Source organism: Pezoporus wallicus, unplaced genomic scaffold (genome assembly GCF_028554395.1).
Source record: "Pezoporus wallicus isolate ANWC-B61680 ecotype Strahan unplaced genomic scaffold, APGP_CSIRO_Pwel_v1 contig_12352, whole genome shotgun sequence".
Lineage (NCBI taxonomy): Eukaryota > Metazoa > Chordata > Aves > Psittaciformes > Psittacidae > Pezoporus > Pezoporus wallicus.
The window spans coordinates 10728-29664 of record NW_026640135.1 but is presented as its reverse complement, the minus strand read 5'-3'; the positions used below and the strand labels follow the sequence as shown (position 1 = coordinate 29664).

Genomic DNA, 18937 nt, shown 5'->3' with positions numbered 1-18937 from the left:
TCTTAGCCGTGATCTTGACAGAAATCCACCCTCTTCGCAACACCCGGGGTAACTCCCCACTGGCAAGACACAAAAGGTCGAACCCCACATTCCTCCTCCCCCCAGACACCCTCTGGAAGCGGTGGGGTGCCCCAAACCAAGGCAACACCGTGCCCGAGCTACACCTTTGGCGCAGCTCCCGCAGCACGGGTGCCTGCGCTCTCATACTTACTTCCCTGTGCCCACTTGCCCACAGTGCTGAGCCAGCACCCAGCCGGGCACCGGTGGCTCCCTTTGCCCGCAGGACGAGCTCTCGTGCCACTGATCTGCTCTGACTTTCCACTGCACCGATCCTTCCAAGGCAAAACGCAACTTCCAAACTTGCAGTCGGTGCTAAGCCTAAGGCCGGATGCTTATGGAAACTTAAGGAGGAAAAAAAAGAAACCCCTTATTGAGCTCCTTGCAATCGGAGACCTGAGCGGGCTGGATCTAAACGCCGCTCACATCAACGGCAGCAGTAGGCTTCCCTGGATGTTGGACTAGATCCAGCTTAAAAGTTTCCATGAAATAAACTAGGCTAAGCGCATCAGCTGCATCGCAACTAACTCGGTGTAACAGGAGCATCTGTTCTTCACATCCACCATTTGCTTACAGCCTCAAACTCCCCGGCGCCGCAGCGGCACGAGCTGCCGTGCGAATGGCTCATCGCTGTCGTGACACGAGACGTCGTCTCCCGACAGCAGCCGCCTCGTTAGACTGTGGATGAACCAGCGATTAGAAGGTAGCATGCATGCCGTATAAACTACTTGACCAGGTAGCTTTTGGGTGTCAAAAAACAGCTTAAATGTATTTCGTACGATGGCATTACAACGTGAAATTCATGTCCGCGTCGAGACAGCCGAGGAGCACACCTCGGAACCATTTATACACAGTACAAAGCAAATGTTTACCCAAGTACAGATGAAACAGGTTGACAATTAGCTAATGTAGCTTTGTGGACATAAACCAGGTACATTCGAGCAGAACCAACATAAAATAAAAGAGGAAACAGCCCTTTTCCTATGCCCTGCTAAGAGCACCGTGGTTTAGTGGTTTGGGAAGCCTCTGTCATGTCGAAAAGTCTCCTTGCCGGGGTTTAATGGGTTTATTCTACTGCTACGCTGCTGGGGTATACGTAACAGCAGCGGGGCTGCACGGACCCACTGTCAGTGCTACAGGAACTGACAACGTACAATTAAGTCTCACACCTGTTTATTGTCAGTAATTCATAGATCACCACGTCTCGTACACATTTTCATCTTGGCTTTTAATGCTTCTTGGGGGTTGCTTTAAGCTCAGGGACACCCAAACTTCACCTAAGGGTCATCTCTGCAGCGTCCCCGGGTGCAGAACGCTACACACCTACTGTGTAAAACTGGTGCGAGCTGGTGTCACTGCCACGGGTGGCAGAGATGCTTTGGAAACTGCACGTCCCAACATGCACGGCCCCACCAGCACGGGCTGCTCTACGCTACGGGAGGAGGGAGTTTTCCTGGGGTGCATTCCCTTCACATGCCTCGTTCCGGCCGGATCAGCCTAAGTCATGCAGCTGTCTGCACGCAATGCTCTACACAGTGCAAAAACGAAGACCTCTACACATCTGGAGTAAGAACAGTGGTAACAAAGTCATAGCTACATATTCTTCTCTACATTTTTGTTTATTGAGACAAACTAATTAAAAGGCACAAACATAGGGCATATGTTTACATGGACATTATAACAAACATATACATTAAAAGTGTAGGAATGTGTTTCCTTTCTGCTAAACAGAAAGTTCCTAAGCTTTTATATATACAAAAGTTGTACAATTTGATGTCCTAAAGTACAAAAGATCATTTATAAAATTATTTTACACTAAGCTCTATTTTTTTTTTTTGTGGGTTTTTTTTTTGTTGTTTTACTATGTAGTCCAAGCCCCTAGAACAGTTTCACGTAATGATACAGATACCTGTCACCTGAGCCAGCAGCCTGGCAATCACTGCTTGTTACTGACACGGCAGGGTAGGAACGGAAGCAGCCAGTCCATTTTGACTAGTCAGTCCTGCTAGCACTCTTGTGAAAATGCACACACTCTAATCTCTGTAGCTTTCAACTTCATTAAGATATAGACATCTCAACTGTAATCTTTATTTGTCTTTTTAATGTAGAGTCTTGGGTTTAGGGTGTTTGGTTTTTTTTTTAAACAAAGGTTTAAAAACGTGAATATGTGACATGATAGTCGAAAAAGTATAGCTGTTTCCCTAGATCTTGCTTTCTACTTTATGTACAGATAAACAGGTTAAGAAATAAAAAGCACATGTAGCTTAAACATGTGTGACCATTTGTGGAGACGTTCTGGGCTGCACAGTTGAAACCATCACCCCAGAAAGCCCCACAAACTGATAGAAATGTGTTAACACAATAGAAGAGTAACGTAAAAATGATGATGTTTGCAAATATTTACAAAGTTGAACAGATTTGCACAACACTTGATTAAGAAATAGGGGAGAAATTAAAAGACGCTCTCTGCTTGTCCTGGAGGGGCATCCTACCTAGTTAGTGGTTAGAATAAAAACTGTATACAATTTAATATAAGACAAAACTTCTAGTGAACAACTAACACGTCTGTCCCCTGCTGCAACACCAGCAGGCTCTGATTGGGAGGCAGAGGGCATAAAAATCATACCCAGTGCCTCCAGAATCTTCCAGCTTAAAGCAATATTTCTTAAGTTTCAAAGCACTCCTTTTGCTCCTAGATAAGAGTCCCATAGGGGTCTGACTGTTCAGAGACCATGTTTACATACATCTCGACTCCTCTTCTGTCAGCCACGGCTGTTTCTCACCAAACCATAAGCTTTCTTAAACAAAATGTTGACTACAATGCTCTATTCCCTTAGGGTAATATGTTGGGTAATATTTACATCTCCAAATATCAGGTCACAATCCCTATTATACGTTGAAGTTAGAATGATAAGTTATCATATGCTTTGCATATCAGAGCTGGTATCACCTTTCCCATAGGGAATGCTGCCTGAAATTACCATATTCCCAAAGGTAAAATGCATATTTTTCTCCAAAATGCATTTTTCTTTTGTTTAAAATGACAACATTGTAATGCATTTACTCCGTAAAAGAAAAAACATCAACACAGACAAGGATTCTACACTAGCTCAGAAACTTAAACAACTGTCAAGTTAAGATTAGCCATCCGCCCTGTTAAACACGCAGAGGGGTCTTTGCTAGTGCTTACATTAAAGTAATTCTCTAAGTTATAATTTGGGGGATAAAACATAAAACTGGTGGGTTTTTTTAGTTGTTTTTTTTTTTTTTTAAAACTCTGGCAATAAGTATCTGCTCTAATTCAGCATCAGTCAGCTAAGAGGGAAAACTTGCGTTAACTCAAGTGCTCCAGTGAAACTCAAGGTTGAACCATACGAGCCAAATCAACAGGGGAAGATGCTACTATGGTCTCTGATGGTGCATGTTGCCCCAGTGTCTTAGTCTGAATTTATTATTAACTAAACCAAAACGAAACAAAACGAAACAAAAAAACCCCAGCAACAGAAATAATAATAAACCCAAACAAAAACCCAGAAAAGAACTGCTGGTAAGGATTCCATTTTAATCCTTTTTAATACTGTTTAGAAACTCTTTTTACCAGGGAGGAGACGTGGGCAAGGCCTGGGGCAGGAAAGGCATGCTCTCTACCGGTCTCATGGCTATATTTAAGGGACCAGCTAACGTCATGGGCGTGGGGAGGTTCATGGGAGATGTTATAGTGACTGGATGTGCTATATTCACTGGAGCTGTTACTGGGGTAGGTAAATTGACTGGTGTGGTGAGCGTTAATGGAGATGTCATGGATAATGGACTTGTTATAGTTACAGGATGCCCTAGGTTCATCGGACTGGATATATTAACTGCACTTGATACATTTACTGGACTTCTCATGCTCATTGCAGCTGCCACTGTGACTGGGTTTGTGATAGTCCCAGAAGCCACAGAGGACGTTATATTGAATGGAGTAGTAAGAGTCACAGGCGTAGTAGCAGCAGTGGAGGTTTGGCACAAGTTAGCAGCTTCTAAAAATGAGACATAAAAAGACAAAAAGGTTTTAACACATAAAAAAAAACCATGGACAAGATATATATATAAAAAAAAAATAAAAAGTAAAAAAAAAACGAAAAAAAAAGAACAAAAACAAAACCCAAACAAGAACAGGTACAAATTCTGGCATCATTTTCTTTAGGAATTATTAGTAAGTTAAAACTGTTAACATTCTATAGCCTACAAGAAATACAAACTCTCATGCACTTCATTTCAATGCAATATCTTTTTTTTTTTCCCTGAGAAGTCAAGCGAGGTTGTCTTATAAAGAGGGTTTCCATGTGCATAAAAACAGTACTGTACAGTCAAAGAAATCCTCCCAAGAGGAACATTATAAATAGAGGAGAGAGTGTACATACCGAATGGTACGTACTCTATAGCCTTCTCAAAGGTGAACTGACATTCTGTGAAGGTTTTAAAAAGTCATTATTAGGGACTGATTAAGCAAAGCTCGTTTCAATATTTACCTGCTTATTTCAGTCTTAATTATTGCTACTAAATACCACTCCACTGGTCACACTTAGCGATTTTCAAGGCTACCCAGTACACCCTTCCAACCCCCAGCATCTCCTCAGCTTCCACATAAGCTACAGCTCCACACCAGCTTGGCTTGCTCTGCGGGGTTTTGGGTTGGTGGGGTGGTTTGGGTGGTGCAGCAAGCAGGAATTAAGTGCCGAACAAAGCAGCCGAGGAGCAGATCAGTGCCCGGCCCTGCTGCCACGGGGTAGGGGGGGGTGGCTCTGGCAGGGCTGGGCACTGGGGAGCGGGCAGAAGCGGTCCAGGACGTGGAGGGATCACTACACATCCATCAGCACCACCTGCCGGCTACCCATACGAGAAGGCTCCAAAACCAGAAGCGGGTTGGTGGACAGGGGTAAAGGGAAGGGATGAGTGCTAGAGAAACCAACAAAAACACATCCTACATCAACGTTACAGCACTTCTAAGCCGTGTCTTGCTCCACATTTGTAGGGTAGGACACCAAGCTCAGTCTACACCCACGTTTCAGGAGGTAAGCCAGGAGCAAAGAGTCCACTCTTGCCACTTGGGCAATACAAATGTACCAAGACAGAGTTAACTTTGAAAGCAACATTAGCCCCATTCAAGGGTTACTGTTGGTTCTTCAAAGTCCATATCTAGGAGGGGTGGAAAGGAAGGGAAAGAGTAAAAAAATAATAATAAATTGTGAAAATGAATCGTATTAGACTAAAAAAAAGTATCCCATAATGTGTTGTAAAGCCAATGCAACAGGGGGCACAAGCACTGGAGAATCAGCATGGAAAGAGCAGCACGAGGCATGGCACTGTCTGATCTAGCTTCACCTTTCAAGCACAGTAATACGTGAAGACACATCCCACCCGTGCCCCTTCCCAGTTCAGTTAAGCTCGTATCAACTGACAGCACCTCTACCCACCCGCCTCCCTCACCCACCAGTCTGCCCCAACCCACTCTTCATGTGAGTGCATATTCAATCATCTGAACAGGAAAGGGAGAGGGAACAAGACACAGGAAGGAACAAGCAGAAACCCCAAATTCTCAGAGATTTTCTAACTCTGACACCCTTCTGCTTTATCTAGTGGCCTGATGGTCTTTAACGTTTCTGTTATCACTGCATCTGAACATGCTGAAGCTGTTTCTACACTGTCTGATCACAGAATTCAACTGGAATAACAACCAAGGCAAAAGGAGCTAAGCAGCCTAATACACAAACAAGACCTAGAAAAGAAAAAAGACTGAAGATACTGAAAGTAAGCTTAGGAGAAAAGGAAAAACAAGGTGAGTCAATAACATTTATTACTAGAACAGCTAGTGAAAGCAGCAAGCGGTGGCTAGGAATTCCTTCTAAAAGGAGAGTCACAGATAGGCATTAGAAATCAAACTGTTGTGAAACAGTAAGAAAGCAGTAACTTGAAGACTTTAAGCTGCTGAACTCCTACACTAAACTGAAAGCAACCTATTCTTTGACACAAACTGACACATTGACCAACAACGGGAAGCCATTCAACTGCAATGGCAGCAGCACACATATATGTAAGCTGTGAGCTAGTGATAACGACAAATGGGATCACTTATGAGTTAGCTCTGCAATTAAGTGAAAAATACCCCAAACAAACAAACAATGTGTTCTAGAAAACCTTCTGCAAAGCCAGTGACATGATGCTAAAGCCAATGGAATAAATTGGGGGGAGAAATGATGAAAGGGACACAGAAAGCACCCACATGCAAACTGATGATGATGCAATGACCGAGGGTGTTATGTGTGTATATACATATAAATATATATGCACACAAGTTAACAACTGGTAAATATGCACAAACACAGCTGAAAACCACATGCAAGGATAAAAAACACACTCTTGCCTTGGAGCAGACACAAGCATCCCTTTATAATGATGACTGCTCTGCGCACAGACCAAAGGGAAGCGGGTAATAAGGAGCTCATTTACAACAGGGTAATTTTGGCCATGTTATCCTCCTGCTAGTTTCTAGCTATTACTAAGAATGAAACGTTCCTGTAAGACATCCTTTTCTGACATCTTAAACTCCCTATAGAACTATCAACTCCAATATCTTACAAAGCCAAGACTGTAAGTATTGGTTTGTTTTACCTTTCTTCCTTGCTTTGACGGCCTCTTCCCATAGTCTCAGGGTCTCTACCTGCTTTCCAGGCCAACTTGTTACATGCTGCTGCTGCTGCTGCTGTTGCTGCTGCTGCTGTTGTTGTTGCTGTTGTTGTTGCTGTTGCTGCTGCTGCTGCTGCTGCTGTTGTTGCTGTTGCTGCTGCTGCTGTTGCTGCTTCTGATTGCTGGTCTCTTCACTCATGCATGCTATGCCAATTAAGTAAGAACACAAATTCACCTTGAAAAGTTACTCTGTTTTCTGCTGACATCACAAAGGCTTCTTCCATAAAGAGCATGTGGAATCTCACAGGATTCCAAGAGCAAAAATCAAAGGTGCTTAAAACCACATAATTAATTCTGTGCTTTAGAAAACTACTTTTCCAAGAGCTAAAACACAAAGTGCAAGTTGGGAACATCTGCTCTGACTTCCTTTCTGATTATTTTGTTTGCATTTTAGGAAGAATTGAAGAAAAGTCTCCAGGCTCTAGACTTCGAGCTGCTGAGCCAACTGCGCTGGTTCTAAATCTCAGCTTTTGAAAGAAAAAAGCCTTTTAACTTGTTATTCCAAGTATGACCTCACACTTTCAGTTTACCTTTACATCACAGAACAGTGCGTTACTACTCTCTGGCCGCCCAACAGCTCATCATTTCCACCTCTAACAACTGCTGTAAATGCCTCATGTGAACTGGCCGAGCAGCCCCAAACTGGCTTGGGAAGCCAGAGCTGTAACCCTATACCTTGAAAAATACTTCACACCCAAATTCTGTGTTAAGCTCAACCATCAGGCATTTCAGACATTCCCAGGACCTTCAAATTAGCCAGGAGTAACAGGCACTGAAAAGATGCTGTAAATTAATACTGTTTAAAAGGCATTAAGGACAAAGTTTCCAAAGACAACCCTTACTTCTCCCTCTAGATTCCTCTGAAAACCCATTCTGTATCATTAACCGTGCAGGTTAACTTAAGTTACAGGTATTTTAATAGGGAAGATGCGAAAACCAAGCCTTTCCTTGCTTACTAAGCACTCCCAGGTTCAGGCTTCAGCACTTCCACAGACTTTAAGACTAGAAGGAACTATTACAAGCATCCCATCTGAACTCCTGCACACCACCAGGCACATGCCATTAATGCTCAAAACGTTTCAGGGCTGGATTTAAATGCTTTTCCTGTCAGTTAATGCCAAAGGGAGGCATCATCGAACCCAAAGGGTCAAAGCTTGGAGAAAGCACAGAAATCTTTCTCCTATTTTTGAGGAGCTGTAGGGGAGGCTTCACACCTGAAACTTGCCAGATCTTAGCAGCTCTTAAATATCCTAAGCTCTCCAGAATTACCTGCTGGACTTTTAGGCCTGTATGGTTCAGCAAGTACTTAGAAGCTGAGAAAACCTGGGAACTCTTGTTGTTCAAAGAGATGGGTTACCCTCACAAGTTGCAGCGATAACAGCACATTCTAGCAGCAAACCAATTCCACACAAGCCAATTCTTGAGCAGAAGAAGATTCTGTTATCAACCATCTATTTTTAATAGGTGTGAACAGAGCATTCACACCTATTAAAACGCACGCCTAGGACCGAGGGGTGCGTTTTGGCATTTTAACGTCACCAAAGGCAATTCCCTTTGCAAACACACTGTTATTAGAAATGTTTTTAAAACGTTCACCTACTTTTATTGATGCCTTGTTTACAGGTATTACAGTTGATACTTTGGCTCTGCCCGTGTGTCTTTAAGTGGCTGGTGATATATGCTGCACTCAGAAGTTTACCACAGATATTACACGATACCTTTCCTTCATGGCGCACCATGTGTGTCCGCAGTCTGTCTTTGGTGGCAAAGGCAGCAGTGCACGTCTATATAGAGGACAACAGTTACACTTGAAGTGCAGACAGCATCGTTACAGTATGAACTACATGCCCACCATAAGGCTGGTTTACCTTGTACGTGCAAAAATCACACTCTATGCTACTTGAACTGTCTTTAAACAGTGGTTGCTTTACCTACCATAACAAGAGGTATCTTATAAACAAAGCCCAGAAGAGGCAAAGTTGGGTTTTGATACAATTTAACTGTACAAATATGAACCTGATACCCTCAATTGCTCAATTACGTTTGTTCCTATCCAAATCAGAACAAGGAAATGAAACCTTCTACTAAGGCTATTCCTTTTACACAAGGCTTTTATTTAATGCGATGAGTCACTAAAACACAGGTTGGAACAAGCATGGCTATTCCAAGCAAAACAGTTAATTGTTCCAGGGCAGTCAAGTTTTCTTCTCTTAGACTCAGTCATCAACTTACACCAACTTGCTTTCACCTCCCAGCAAAGTAACGGACCCAGGACCAACTATTCCAACCCATTTTACATGGATATAGTGAGGAACATACGTAATTGAAACATGCTGAGCAACACACTGCACACATGACTCCAGTGATCAGCACTGAGCTGAGGATGCTGTTACAATCCTACTGCTAAGTTAAGCACATCTTAAAACAGAGCACCTATGTTGATCTCCAAAAAAGCAAAAAGCCTCTCATCTTCCTTAAAGAGCAGCCGCAGCATCCTTTTAAACTGCATCTACACTTCCATCAGAACTACAGCGCTGCTGGTACGTAAGGCAGATGTAACTTTATTCCTAAACTTCCTTGTGAACGAACAGTCCAGGAGCAAATACAGTTCTGGGAAGATTGTTCACCCGAGATGCTAACGTTACAATAAGGCATTGTTCTTAACAAATCACTTTAGCCCTTACTTGGCATTTGAAGGGTCTCTCTGTTGAGTGAACATGTTTAACGTGACAGCTTAAATGATCAGGCCTGCAAACAAGAGAGGAACAGAGAAGAGAATGCACACTGTTACAAATACATAGTAAGGACACGGCGTCTAGCAGTGCTGAACACTGCTGGTGACCCCTTGCAGCCCACCCCCTCTGCACAGCACGAATAAATCCACCCCTCACCTACGCAGTGGCTTTCAGCTAGAGTAACACACGGTTACGCTGAGACCCAACCTGCTGTGTAAAACTTAACCACGTTCCTCTTAACACACCTGAAAGTGGCACGTTTGGTGGTACCCTGTGTAAAGGTGACAGAGCAACGGCTCTAAAGGTTGAAGCTTTCTCTCTGTCACGAGCACGGGTGTAAATACAGCCAGCAGCAATGCAAGCTCCCCCGCACTGCTCTGTCAGTACACCTCAACCCTGCTACCAGACGAGGAGGCGGTTTGCCTGCTGTGCCCCAACCCAGCCACTGGCCTCTGCAAAGGCTGGTCAAGGGGCTCCGTGACGCCCATCAGTGACACGGACACTCGTCCTATGGACCTGGATGAGGTCACAAGATGGTTTTAAAACACTCCCACAAAAGAACGAGCACTTTTGGCTCACAGCAAGACCCACACCCTAGAGGTAAACAAGGCTCTTTATCCCCTCACCAATCTTCTAAGATGTCTGGTTCTCCTAGCCCCTCGCTATGATAGCTTAACCCTTCTTGGTTATGAAAAGCCAATACTTGAGCTCGCCTGGGATTTTCTACATGGTACCTCGAGAAGCCTTTTCCACAAACACCACAGGTGTAGGGTTTCGTGATGCCACCTTCGTGGGACCTCACGTGGTAGGTCATGCGATCCTTCCTCTTGAAGCGCTGATTGCAAATGGGACATTCAAAGGGTTTTTCATCTGAGTGGGACAGCTTGTGCCGGTTGAGGTGGTAGACATCCCGGAAGGCCTTTCCACACATCTCACAAGCGTGGTTCTTCTTAACGGGCTTGCTGGGCTTCTTGGCTGTCTGAGTCACTGCCATGGCCGTCGCGCCGGCACTACTGCTGGGGTTGGTGGCAGAGGAAGACGTAGTGACTGTGGACAGGATGCCTGCGATAGTCGACACCAGTGAACTTCGGCTGTTGTCACCAGCGATGGTGGAGATAAGGGGCACCATTGTGGTGGGAGTTTTCTTTGGCCGTGACACTAACTTTATCCCTGTGTGGCAGGACTCGTGACGCCTCAAATGGTAGCTGTCCCTGAATGCTTTGCTGCAGTAAGTGCACACAAAGGAGGTTTTAGGTTTTTCCTTTTTAATCCCAACAATAGCATCCTTTAATGTTTCTGGTGCAGGCTGAGGTTTCTGCGTTATTGGTAAGGGCAGAATCGGCTTCTGATCGGGTGGCTCAACAGCAGAGCTCAGGAGAGGCAACAAACTGTTCTGTGCTGCCTGCTGTTGGTGATGTGAGGCTTCGTGTGCCTAAAACCAAACATTCACACTTAAATTCTATTGATGGGTGCTCGCTCTGACACGGTGAGAACATTGACAACCTACAGGAAAGCGCATTCTACACCAAAAGCCATTGAAGTTAACAACTGGAAAAGGGAACAGAACTCTGGTTTTGGACAAGAACAAACCCGCTCACGCTGTACATGCACTGGCTGTGCAGATTCTGTGGCAAGCGGAGGGATGGCACACATCATAACAAGCAAATAATTAATAAGTTTCCGGAGGGCAACACTTCCTATGGAAAACAAGGAGGCGCTTGTCAGATCTTTTCCTAACACAGCATTTGATCTTTACATAACAGATAACTTGTTTTGCTAGCGATCGTATCAGACGCCACCTTGGGACTATCTTTGGAGCTTATGAATGCACTGACAGGAGTTGCAAAATAATGCCCCACCTTTAAGCCGAGCTTAGTGCACGCTGAGAATCAGACTGCAGCCACAGGGAGCCAGGATGCGCTAAGGTGTCTTATTTAAACAGCGGGCTCGTGCTGGCGCGTTAGCACTGAACCAAAGCAGCTTGAATCCAGGGCTGTCTCAAGCCACATTGCTACACTTAGCAGGCTCCCATCGCATTTATACACTGAACAGCGTGCTCTTTGCATCTGGAAACGAACGAGAATAGTGACATGTCCTTTTTCTCTCCGTCAGCAGCTACTGTGTGATAGGCAGAGGAGCTAATTGGATGAGCACTGTAGATACCTAGAGATGCTGGAGAACACAGTTGGGGGCGTTGGGGGAAAAAACAGCCCTGAGAACTGTTTCAAAACAGCCACTACCAACTGCCTGCGAACTACAGAATCAGTGGGAGAAGCTAAAGGGAAGAGACAGAAGGGGATCCCCCGCTCAGCTGAGCTGCAGCCTGTGCTGCTACAGGCTGTCCTACACGCCGCTTGTATTTGGAGGCTGTTTATTCTAAGGCAGAAAACACGGTGATTAAAACTCCTCCAGTCAGACTAGGACAAAACCCTAGCAGATACAAATTTAAAGCGGTTTAGAAACCACACAAACCAATTCAGTCTAATGGAGCATTAAAATAAATCACTCTAGCACCCTAAGCCAGTTTAAGCGCATCTGTATTCAAGATGTGCCTCGGTCTCATCAGACCAGTTTTAAATCAGTCTCGTTATTAACGCAGCGTGCCAGGGCTGAAGCTGAGTTTGGGGAAACTTGCATTCCCATTGGATCAGTGCTGCAGCCTTCCAGGACTTCTTTCCTATGGTTTCCTTCACAAAATAACACGACCCGAGGCTGTCAGAGCCGAACAAAACGCTGCGCTGGCTCGTGCCCCCCAACCTGTCTCCGTTTACAGCAGTTCAGGACGGGCAGCACTACAAACCGCGCTCAGGCTAATACTCTTCCTATGGGAATCCATTCCATCGCGTCCTCTGGAGAAGTCAGTACCTCCACGAGCTCACTCGGGGACTTTATTCTTAGTTGCATCCAAGCTCTGGCCACTTTGCCTCTCCCGACTGCTGCAGCAGCTACAGCACCTCAGTGGGGCTCCCCCCTGGCTGCAGGGGGGGGGTCCCACCTCCTCCTGCCACCGCTGGGGCCCTGCAGCATTCAAGCCACTCACTTTTCAGGAGCACGATGCCGGTGATCTTTGGATAGAAGCCACCGGTGGACACAAACACTGACCCACGTGGGTGTGAATACGTGCTCCCTAACACTCCGAGCCTATGTGACAGGAAAACGGCTCACGGGAGAAAGCCTGGATTCGGTGTGACAACGTGCAGGACTCGGCAGGAGCCAGGCCAGCCTGTCTGGTTGGATCCCATCCGCGCCGGAGCTCGGGATGCAACAGGTAGGTTGAGAATTACCACACCGGGCCTGGCCACAGCAGCCACCTCAAACAACAGCCTCAGGGGCTGCTTTGTGATTGCTGAGGAGCCGAATGCAGAGCTCTCCTGGAACCAGCACGGTCCCAACTCCAGCATCTCCACTAAACTCCTGCCTGACTTCAGTGGCAAACGCGGAGTTCCAACCGCTCCTTTTCCATGATTTTACAAAGCCACTGGGACATCTACGCTGCATAAAACCAGCATGCACCACACACATTGAAAGCACAATATTAAGCAAGTTGTGTACTTAAAAGACAATTTTAATTTAAAAACTAGAAAATCTGAGATGTTTTACAGCCAGCTTGAAATAAGCGTTAGACAATGTTGTTAAACTGCATCAGAAGACACTTAAGAGCACCTAAGGATAGCTCCAGAGATACAGTTACAAAGGCAGAGCTAGCAGATCGGATAATAGAGAGCCCAAATCCTTTGGACAAGGTTCAAACTTACGCAGTTTATGGATATTTTTAAGCCTTAAAGAACCGTCAGCACTTGATGGCAACGATGCACTTATTGCTACGGAACCGATCCGGATGGGAGCCATAAAACAATGTATATTCATAAGGCTACAGGCTACAGAGCCGCTGCTTATATAAGTCTGCTTATCTTGGTTCCCAGATAGCCACCGCTATTAGCAGGGCTGTCTTCCTAACAACCCCTGTTTGCAACAAGCAGTATTCCTCCCTTCCCGAGGGCTGCAGCATCAAAGCCTTTTAGCAAAGGATCAGGCGGTATTTGTTTCACTCCCTGCTCCAGAAGGGAGCCGGCACCTGCTGCACGCCCCTGGCAAGTCATTCCTATTCAGGCACAGACCCGGCTTTGCCTGACCCAGCATTCACATCAAGTCAACAGTTCAGTGATACTTGGCTCGCCCGGGCCAAACCCCCCTTGGTTCTAGCACTGATTTGTGCTTTCCTTGGGGGGCAGTAAACACCAGCGAGCTGTAATTCCTGACCCGCAGTGCTAGGATGTGGCATTGTGAACTCCCAATGCCAGAGGCGAACATTTTTTCGCGCTCCAGCCTTAATGTGAGAGCAACAAATTAGCATGAGTCATATCTCCAGCGCTCTGCTTGATGGATGAGTCCTCCTCACATTAACAGATACAACTTTCACTTTCCCCAGCAGATACTTAAAGTGGGTTTCAAAATGAGCATTTCAGGCACTATTAAGATCCCAACGAGAACTGCTCCAAACAAGAACCGCTTACTCAGTAGCGCAGCCTTTAAAGAGAGAGCTACAAGTCATCAAAACGCCACCTAAACACAATCAGACAACTTTATTTGGAAGGAGCAATTTACAGTCACGCATCCCATCGCCGCCAAGGCTCGAATTAAGGCATCGAAGCCTCCTCCAAACACATTTAGCTAAGAATTACAACTCTACACACAGCGCCGTGAGCTGTCCCTGAGAAATCCTGTCACAGCTGGAGCGTGCTAAAAGCCCCCTAGAAGAATGAGGGGTTTATTCAGTCCCTGGCATTTGTTATTTAACCAATACCGAGGAGGGACCGGGAAGGGCTTTTAAATCCACTTTTTCCTGCTAGTTTTAACTAATCCCAGTTGGATCTCGGCTGACAGGCTGCTGGTGAGCAAGGAGGAGAACTAAACTCACATCAGGAGTTGTCTGAACAGCGCTTTCTGCCCGCTGCATGAGGATGCTCGCACCCTACACCATTATTTGAACAAAATGACTCAAGGGACGATATCCAACATTTCTTCCAAGGTCTTAAGGCTTTATTCTTTGGGGCAAAAATAAAGGAGTCAGAGGAAAACTTCCATGTCACGGCTTTATGAAGATGCTTCCAAGTCGCACAGAGCTGAGCACGTTAGGAAAGGGAGCTGCTGACTCCTTAATTAGAAGCAGCAAAATCCTACTCCTAAATCCAAGTGCGGCACCGCTATTGCAAAAGGCAGAACCCTCCTCCAGCATCAAGAGGAGCAGGAAGACGCTGGACACGTACTTAAAAGTATTACTCGGCGTTTCTTAACGGAGGCTCCTGCAACGCCACGCTGCCAGCCTGGGAAACGCTCAGCTGGGAGGCAGCAAGGCGATAAAAGCAGCCCCAGCTCGGAGGGAGATGGCCCTAAACTAAGGAGATTAACTTCTTAGCGTGAAGTTTCCTACGTGCGAATCACAACTGCCCACTAGAGTGAGGAATAATTCGCCAGCCCTCAGCCAAACTCGATGGCATCACCCATGGCGAAAAGGTGGAAAACCCAGCTCCCGGTACCGGCTCCCCGGGAACATTCCCGGCGTGTTTTTGGAGGCAAGAGCACCCGAGCGAGTGACTCATCCCTCGGTACTTGCAAGGGAATGATTTTGCCCCTCTCTGAAGGAATGGTGCTCGCTCTCGGCGGATTTATTCATTCAACTCAGGCTTTCGAACTCGTGTCACGGGGCGGGTTTGGGATTAATCCCGAGGAGGACAGGGAGCGAGTGCCCGCCGCCGGGAACGTGCAAAGGGGATTACTGTACCTTGACAAAGGTGATGTGCGGGGCTGCTTATTTCTGTCCCCTCTGCCTCCTATTGCAGCCACACATTCCCAAGCTCCGAAAGAGCAGGAGGCACCAGAAAACGATCCGGCGTGAAAGGGCTCGGCTCACAAAAGCCAAGGGAGGATCGTGCTTTCTTTTTTCCTCCTCCTTTTTTCATCGCTACCCTGCCTTTCCCTTGGAATTACATAAACAGCGGTGCTCCTAAGTCAGCCTCTCGCAGACACAGGGGGGAAAATAGTGACTCAGTTGGCAAAGGGAGGGGTTGCCCGCTCCACCGTCCCTATTCCTGCCCGTTACCGTTAGCATTTCGCCAGTTTTCACACGAATCCGGCCCGCTCGCGTCCCATTTTAAACGAAAACAAGCTCCCCCCGCCAGCGGCCCTGAGTCAGGCCGGTTAAAGAGGGATTAATGCATTCTCCCAGACACGGTGTTTGTTCCATCGGGGTTTTGTTAGAGCCCGGTGGAAGGCTGCGCTGGTTTTTATTGTTGTTTTTCTTTTTGGCGGCGGGGGGGGGGGGGGGCAGGGGGTTGTTGGGAGAAAAGCAAAGCAACAACAACAAAAAGAGGTTATTTGGGGGAAAATGAAAGGTGCGGAACGATATCGGCTTCCTCTGGAAATAAATAAATAAGGGAGCAGCATCGCGGGCGGCGGCGGAGCGCGGCCAAGCCGGGAGGCGGGCGGGGAGGCAGAGGCGAGGAGGGAAAAGCGCTGCCGGCGGCGCGGGGCCCGGGGCTGCCGCTGCCCCAGGCGGGCCGGGCCCCTCCGCTCCGCTCCGGGTCGAGCCCCGCCGCCGCCGCGGGCCCGGCCGGGGGGAGGCGGGCGGGAGGCCGGGCGGCGGCGCTGACTGACAGCCCCGGCCTAGCGGGGAGCCCGGCGGGCGGCCGCTGAGGGGAGGGGGGGGCGCGGGCAGCGCCGGCCGCCGCGGGGCCTCACCTGAAAGAGGAACGCGGTCCAGTTGGCCTCCATGGCGGGGGCGTCCCGGCCCTCGGCGGGCGGCGGCGGCGGCGGCTCCGGCGGCGCGGTCCCCCCCCTCCCTCCCCCGGGCCTCAGCTACATGGAGCCGACAACAAAGCGGCGGCGGCGGCGGCGGCTCAACATGGCAGCGCCGAGCGGCCGCTTCCGCTAACCTCCGGGCTGCACCACTGCGGCCCAGAGGGGGGAGGCGGCGGCGCGGCGGCCCGGCGGGGCGGTGCGGGCCCGGGCCGCCGCGGCGCCGCCCCCGCCGCTCCCCTCACCTCGGGGCGGGCGGCGGACCCGGGCCGGCGCGGCGGGGTGTCGGGACGAGCGGCGGGGCCGGGGCGGCGCGGAGGGCCGGCCGCCCCCCCCCGCGGGGCTGGCAATGGGCCGGTCCCGAGCTGGGGAAGCCGAGGCGAGCTGTGGCGAGAGAAGATGGAGGAGCGGCCGAGCTGCCCAGGGCCGCCGCCGCCGCCGCCCCGGCCCGCGGGGGCCGCCTGCGCCGCCCGCCCTCCTCCTCCTCCTCCTCCCTCCTCTCCCTCTCCCCTCCCTCCCCGCCCGCCGCCTCCGCCCGCCGCGCAGGGAGGGAGCCGCGGGGGCGGCGGGGGGCGGCTGCGCCCGCGGGTGCGGGACGGCGCCGGGAGGAGGCCCCGCAGGTGCCGCCCCGCCCGCTGCCGCCGGGGCCCGCGGGGATGAGGCTGGGGAGGGGGGGGGGGGGGGATCCCCGGGGCTGCCCTGACCCCGGTCCCCCCGCGGGGCCGCGGTTCGAGGCTCCCTCCCTCAGGGTGCGCAGCCCCGCGGCCTCCAGCCTGGCCCCCCCCCAGGCTGCTCGGCTTTAGCCCCCACCCGCACACGCCGGGGTCCGAACTGACCGGGTTCCTCGCATCGAGGCGTCTCCAGCGCAGCACCCGAATGCAAATCAAAGCCGCAAGCAATTAAGTGTATACTTACCGTTAATTACGTGTTTACACACATCAAGCGCATCCCTGAGAGGCGAAGGACGGGGCCCTGGGCTCCCTGTGCCGGGAGGGCGCCTCCTGCTTCCTGGGTGCTCCAGGAGGCAGGGACGGATGCGGGGGCACCGCGGGCACCTGTATCCCCACCTGAGGATGAGGGACCCAAGGGGTGGATGGCGGGGATAGGGAGAACACGGGTGTGGTGACTGGATGCTGCAACAGGGACGGGGTGTTCTGAACCCAAACCCTGCTCACGCAAGGGGGGAGATGACAACAGCCTCACAGCACTTTATTATGCTTCCCCCCCTCAGTTCCGTTCAATCCCGGGCTCGCCGACCCCGCTGCATCCGAGGCCTCGGTGCCCGCTGCACCGGCTTCTGCACAGCCTGACCTCAGCGAGGAGCCAGGTTGGTCTCGCCTCCTGCTACCGGTAACACAAAGGCAGGTCCCAAAGCCCCTAACCCCGGTGCGGCACCGCTCCGATGCCCCACTGGGGGTCCCAGCCCTCCCCGGGCGTTTCTTTGCTTTCCAGGAGCGTTGCAATGGAGCCGTCGTTCCCCTCGGGATGCTTGCGGTCGTTTCACGCCTCCCTGGCCATGTGCAAGCTGTTTTCCTTGAATCCCAGTGCCAGGGTCAAGTGGTGACGTCAAATTCTGTTTGCGTTCAAAAGAACAGTAATAGGGTTTCTCGTCCGTGTGCTCCCAGAGGGAAGTTTGTGGGAATGAGGCTTCCCGGAGCCCTCTGACCCCCTCTCGGGTTCTTTTCCCTTGGGGGAATATGGAGCCTGATTGCTTTTGCCCACCCCATCGGCACCACGCAGCCCCCTGTGCCGATGCCTCAGGTGGGCGGCGCTGGGGATGCGCAGATCCCCCCCCACACACACACCCTGTTCTGCAAAAGCCTTGGATTGGGAAAACCAAACCCAAATAAAGGAGCCCAAGGGGGCTCGCACGTGGAGCGCTCTGAGCCCCGCTGGGATCACACCGAGCGGCTCGCAGCTCGCTCACAGAGCGGTTGTTGCGCTCGCAGAGATGCTCTTCCCGTTGTGGCACGGGGATAACCACAGCATCTTCCGTTCCACCCCGCGCACCGCCGCATTCCCCTCTCCTGCCCTTTCCCAGTAGCAGCGACCGTTATCAGCAGAGCAGGGGCTGCAGGAGAGCCGAGGGGAAGCAATGCCTTGGGAACAGGGGGAACACCGCTGCTGCTCCTGGCTACGTTCCTCCCTGTTGGTCGGGTTGGTTTGTTAATGCCCGTTCATGAAGACCTGGGAGGGCTCGCGCTGGCGTCAATTAAAGGCTAAGAAAACTGCCCGAGCATCACTGAGTCATGGGAGAAATCCCGATGAGCACGGAGGAGGCTGAGCCCCGTTCTTGGGGCTTTGCAACCGAGGAGGGGCTACGGGAACAAAACTGGGAACTCAAACCCTTCCTATGGAGTGAGAGGAGAGGAAAACGGAGCTGGAAGCCGCTTTCCTTTCACCAGCATGCAGCTGAGGCACCCCACATCCCACAACAGCCAACACTGGGAGAGGAGCTGTGTTAGGAGCAAAGCAAAGCAGGAGCTCGGAGGAGCTCTGTTAATAAAGGGCAAGTCTATGCCAAACCTGACGAGCTTCCCTTTACCCAGAATTATAACTGGAAATGGAAAAGCCACAGTGTTTGAAAACACGTTATTTGCATTATATATGTACATATACAT

General features: G+C 49.7%; 1 protein-coding gene and 1 long non-coding RNA gene across 6 annotated transcripts; both read right to left on the bottom strand.

The window, feature by feature from the left end:
* Positions 1-1657: 1657 nt before the first annotated feature.
* VEZF1 (vascular endothelial zinc finger 1) lies at positions 1658-16469 on the bottom strand. Of its 5 annotated transcripts, none has more exons than XM_057417482.1 (7): positions 16260-16468; positions 10148-10953; positions 9471-9534; positions 8387-8570; positions 6712-6930; positions 4464-4508; positions 1658-4079 (listed from the first exon to the last, which is right to left on the bottom strand). In XM_057417482.1, exons 1-7 carry the CDS (start codon positions 16290-16292, stop codon positions 3652-3654), a joined length of 1779 nt encoding a protein of 592 aa, XP_057273465.1. In that variant the 5' UTR covers positions 16293-16468; the 3' UTR covers positions 1658-3651. The 5 variants fall into 5 exon arrangements, with proteins under 5 accessions (XP_057273465.1, XP_057273467.1, XP_057273468.1 ...); XM_057417484.1 differs by having other exon boundaries at positions 10235-10953; positions 16260-16466; XM_057417485.1 differs by having other exon boundaries at positions 10256-10953; positions 16260-16464.
* LOC130603625 (uncharacterized) lies at positions 14086-15344 on the bottom strand. The gene is made up of 2 exons (XR_008973228.1): positions 15304-15344; positions 14086-14916 (listed from the first exon to the last, which is right to left on the bottom strand). It is a non-coding gene; the product is annotated as an uncharacterized LOC130603625 (long non-coding RNA).
* Positions 16470-18937: the final 2468 nt, after the last annotated feature.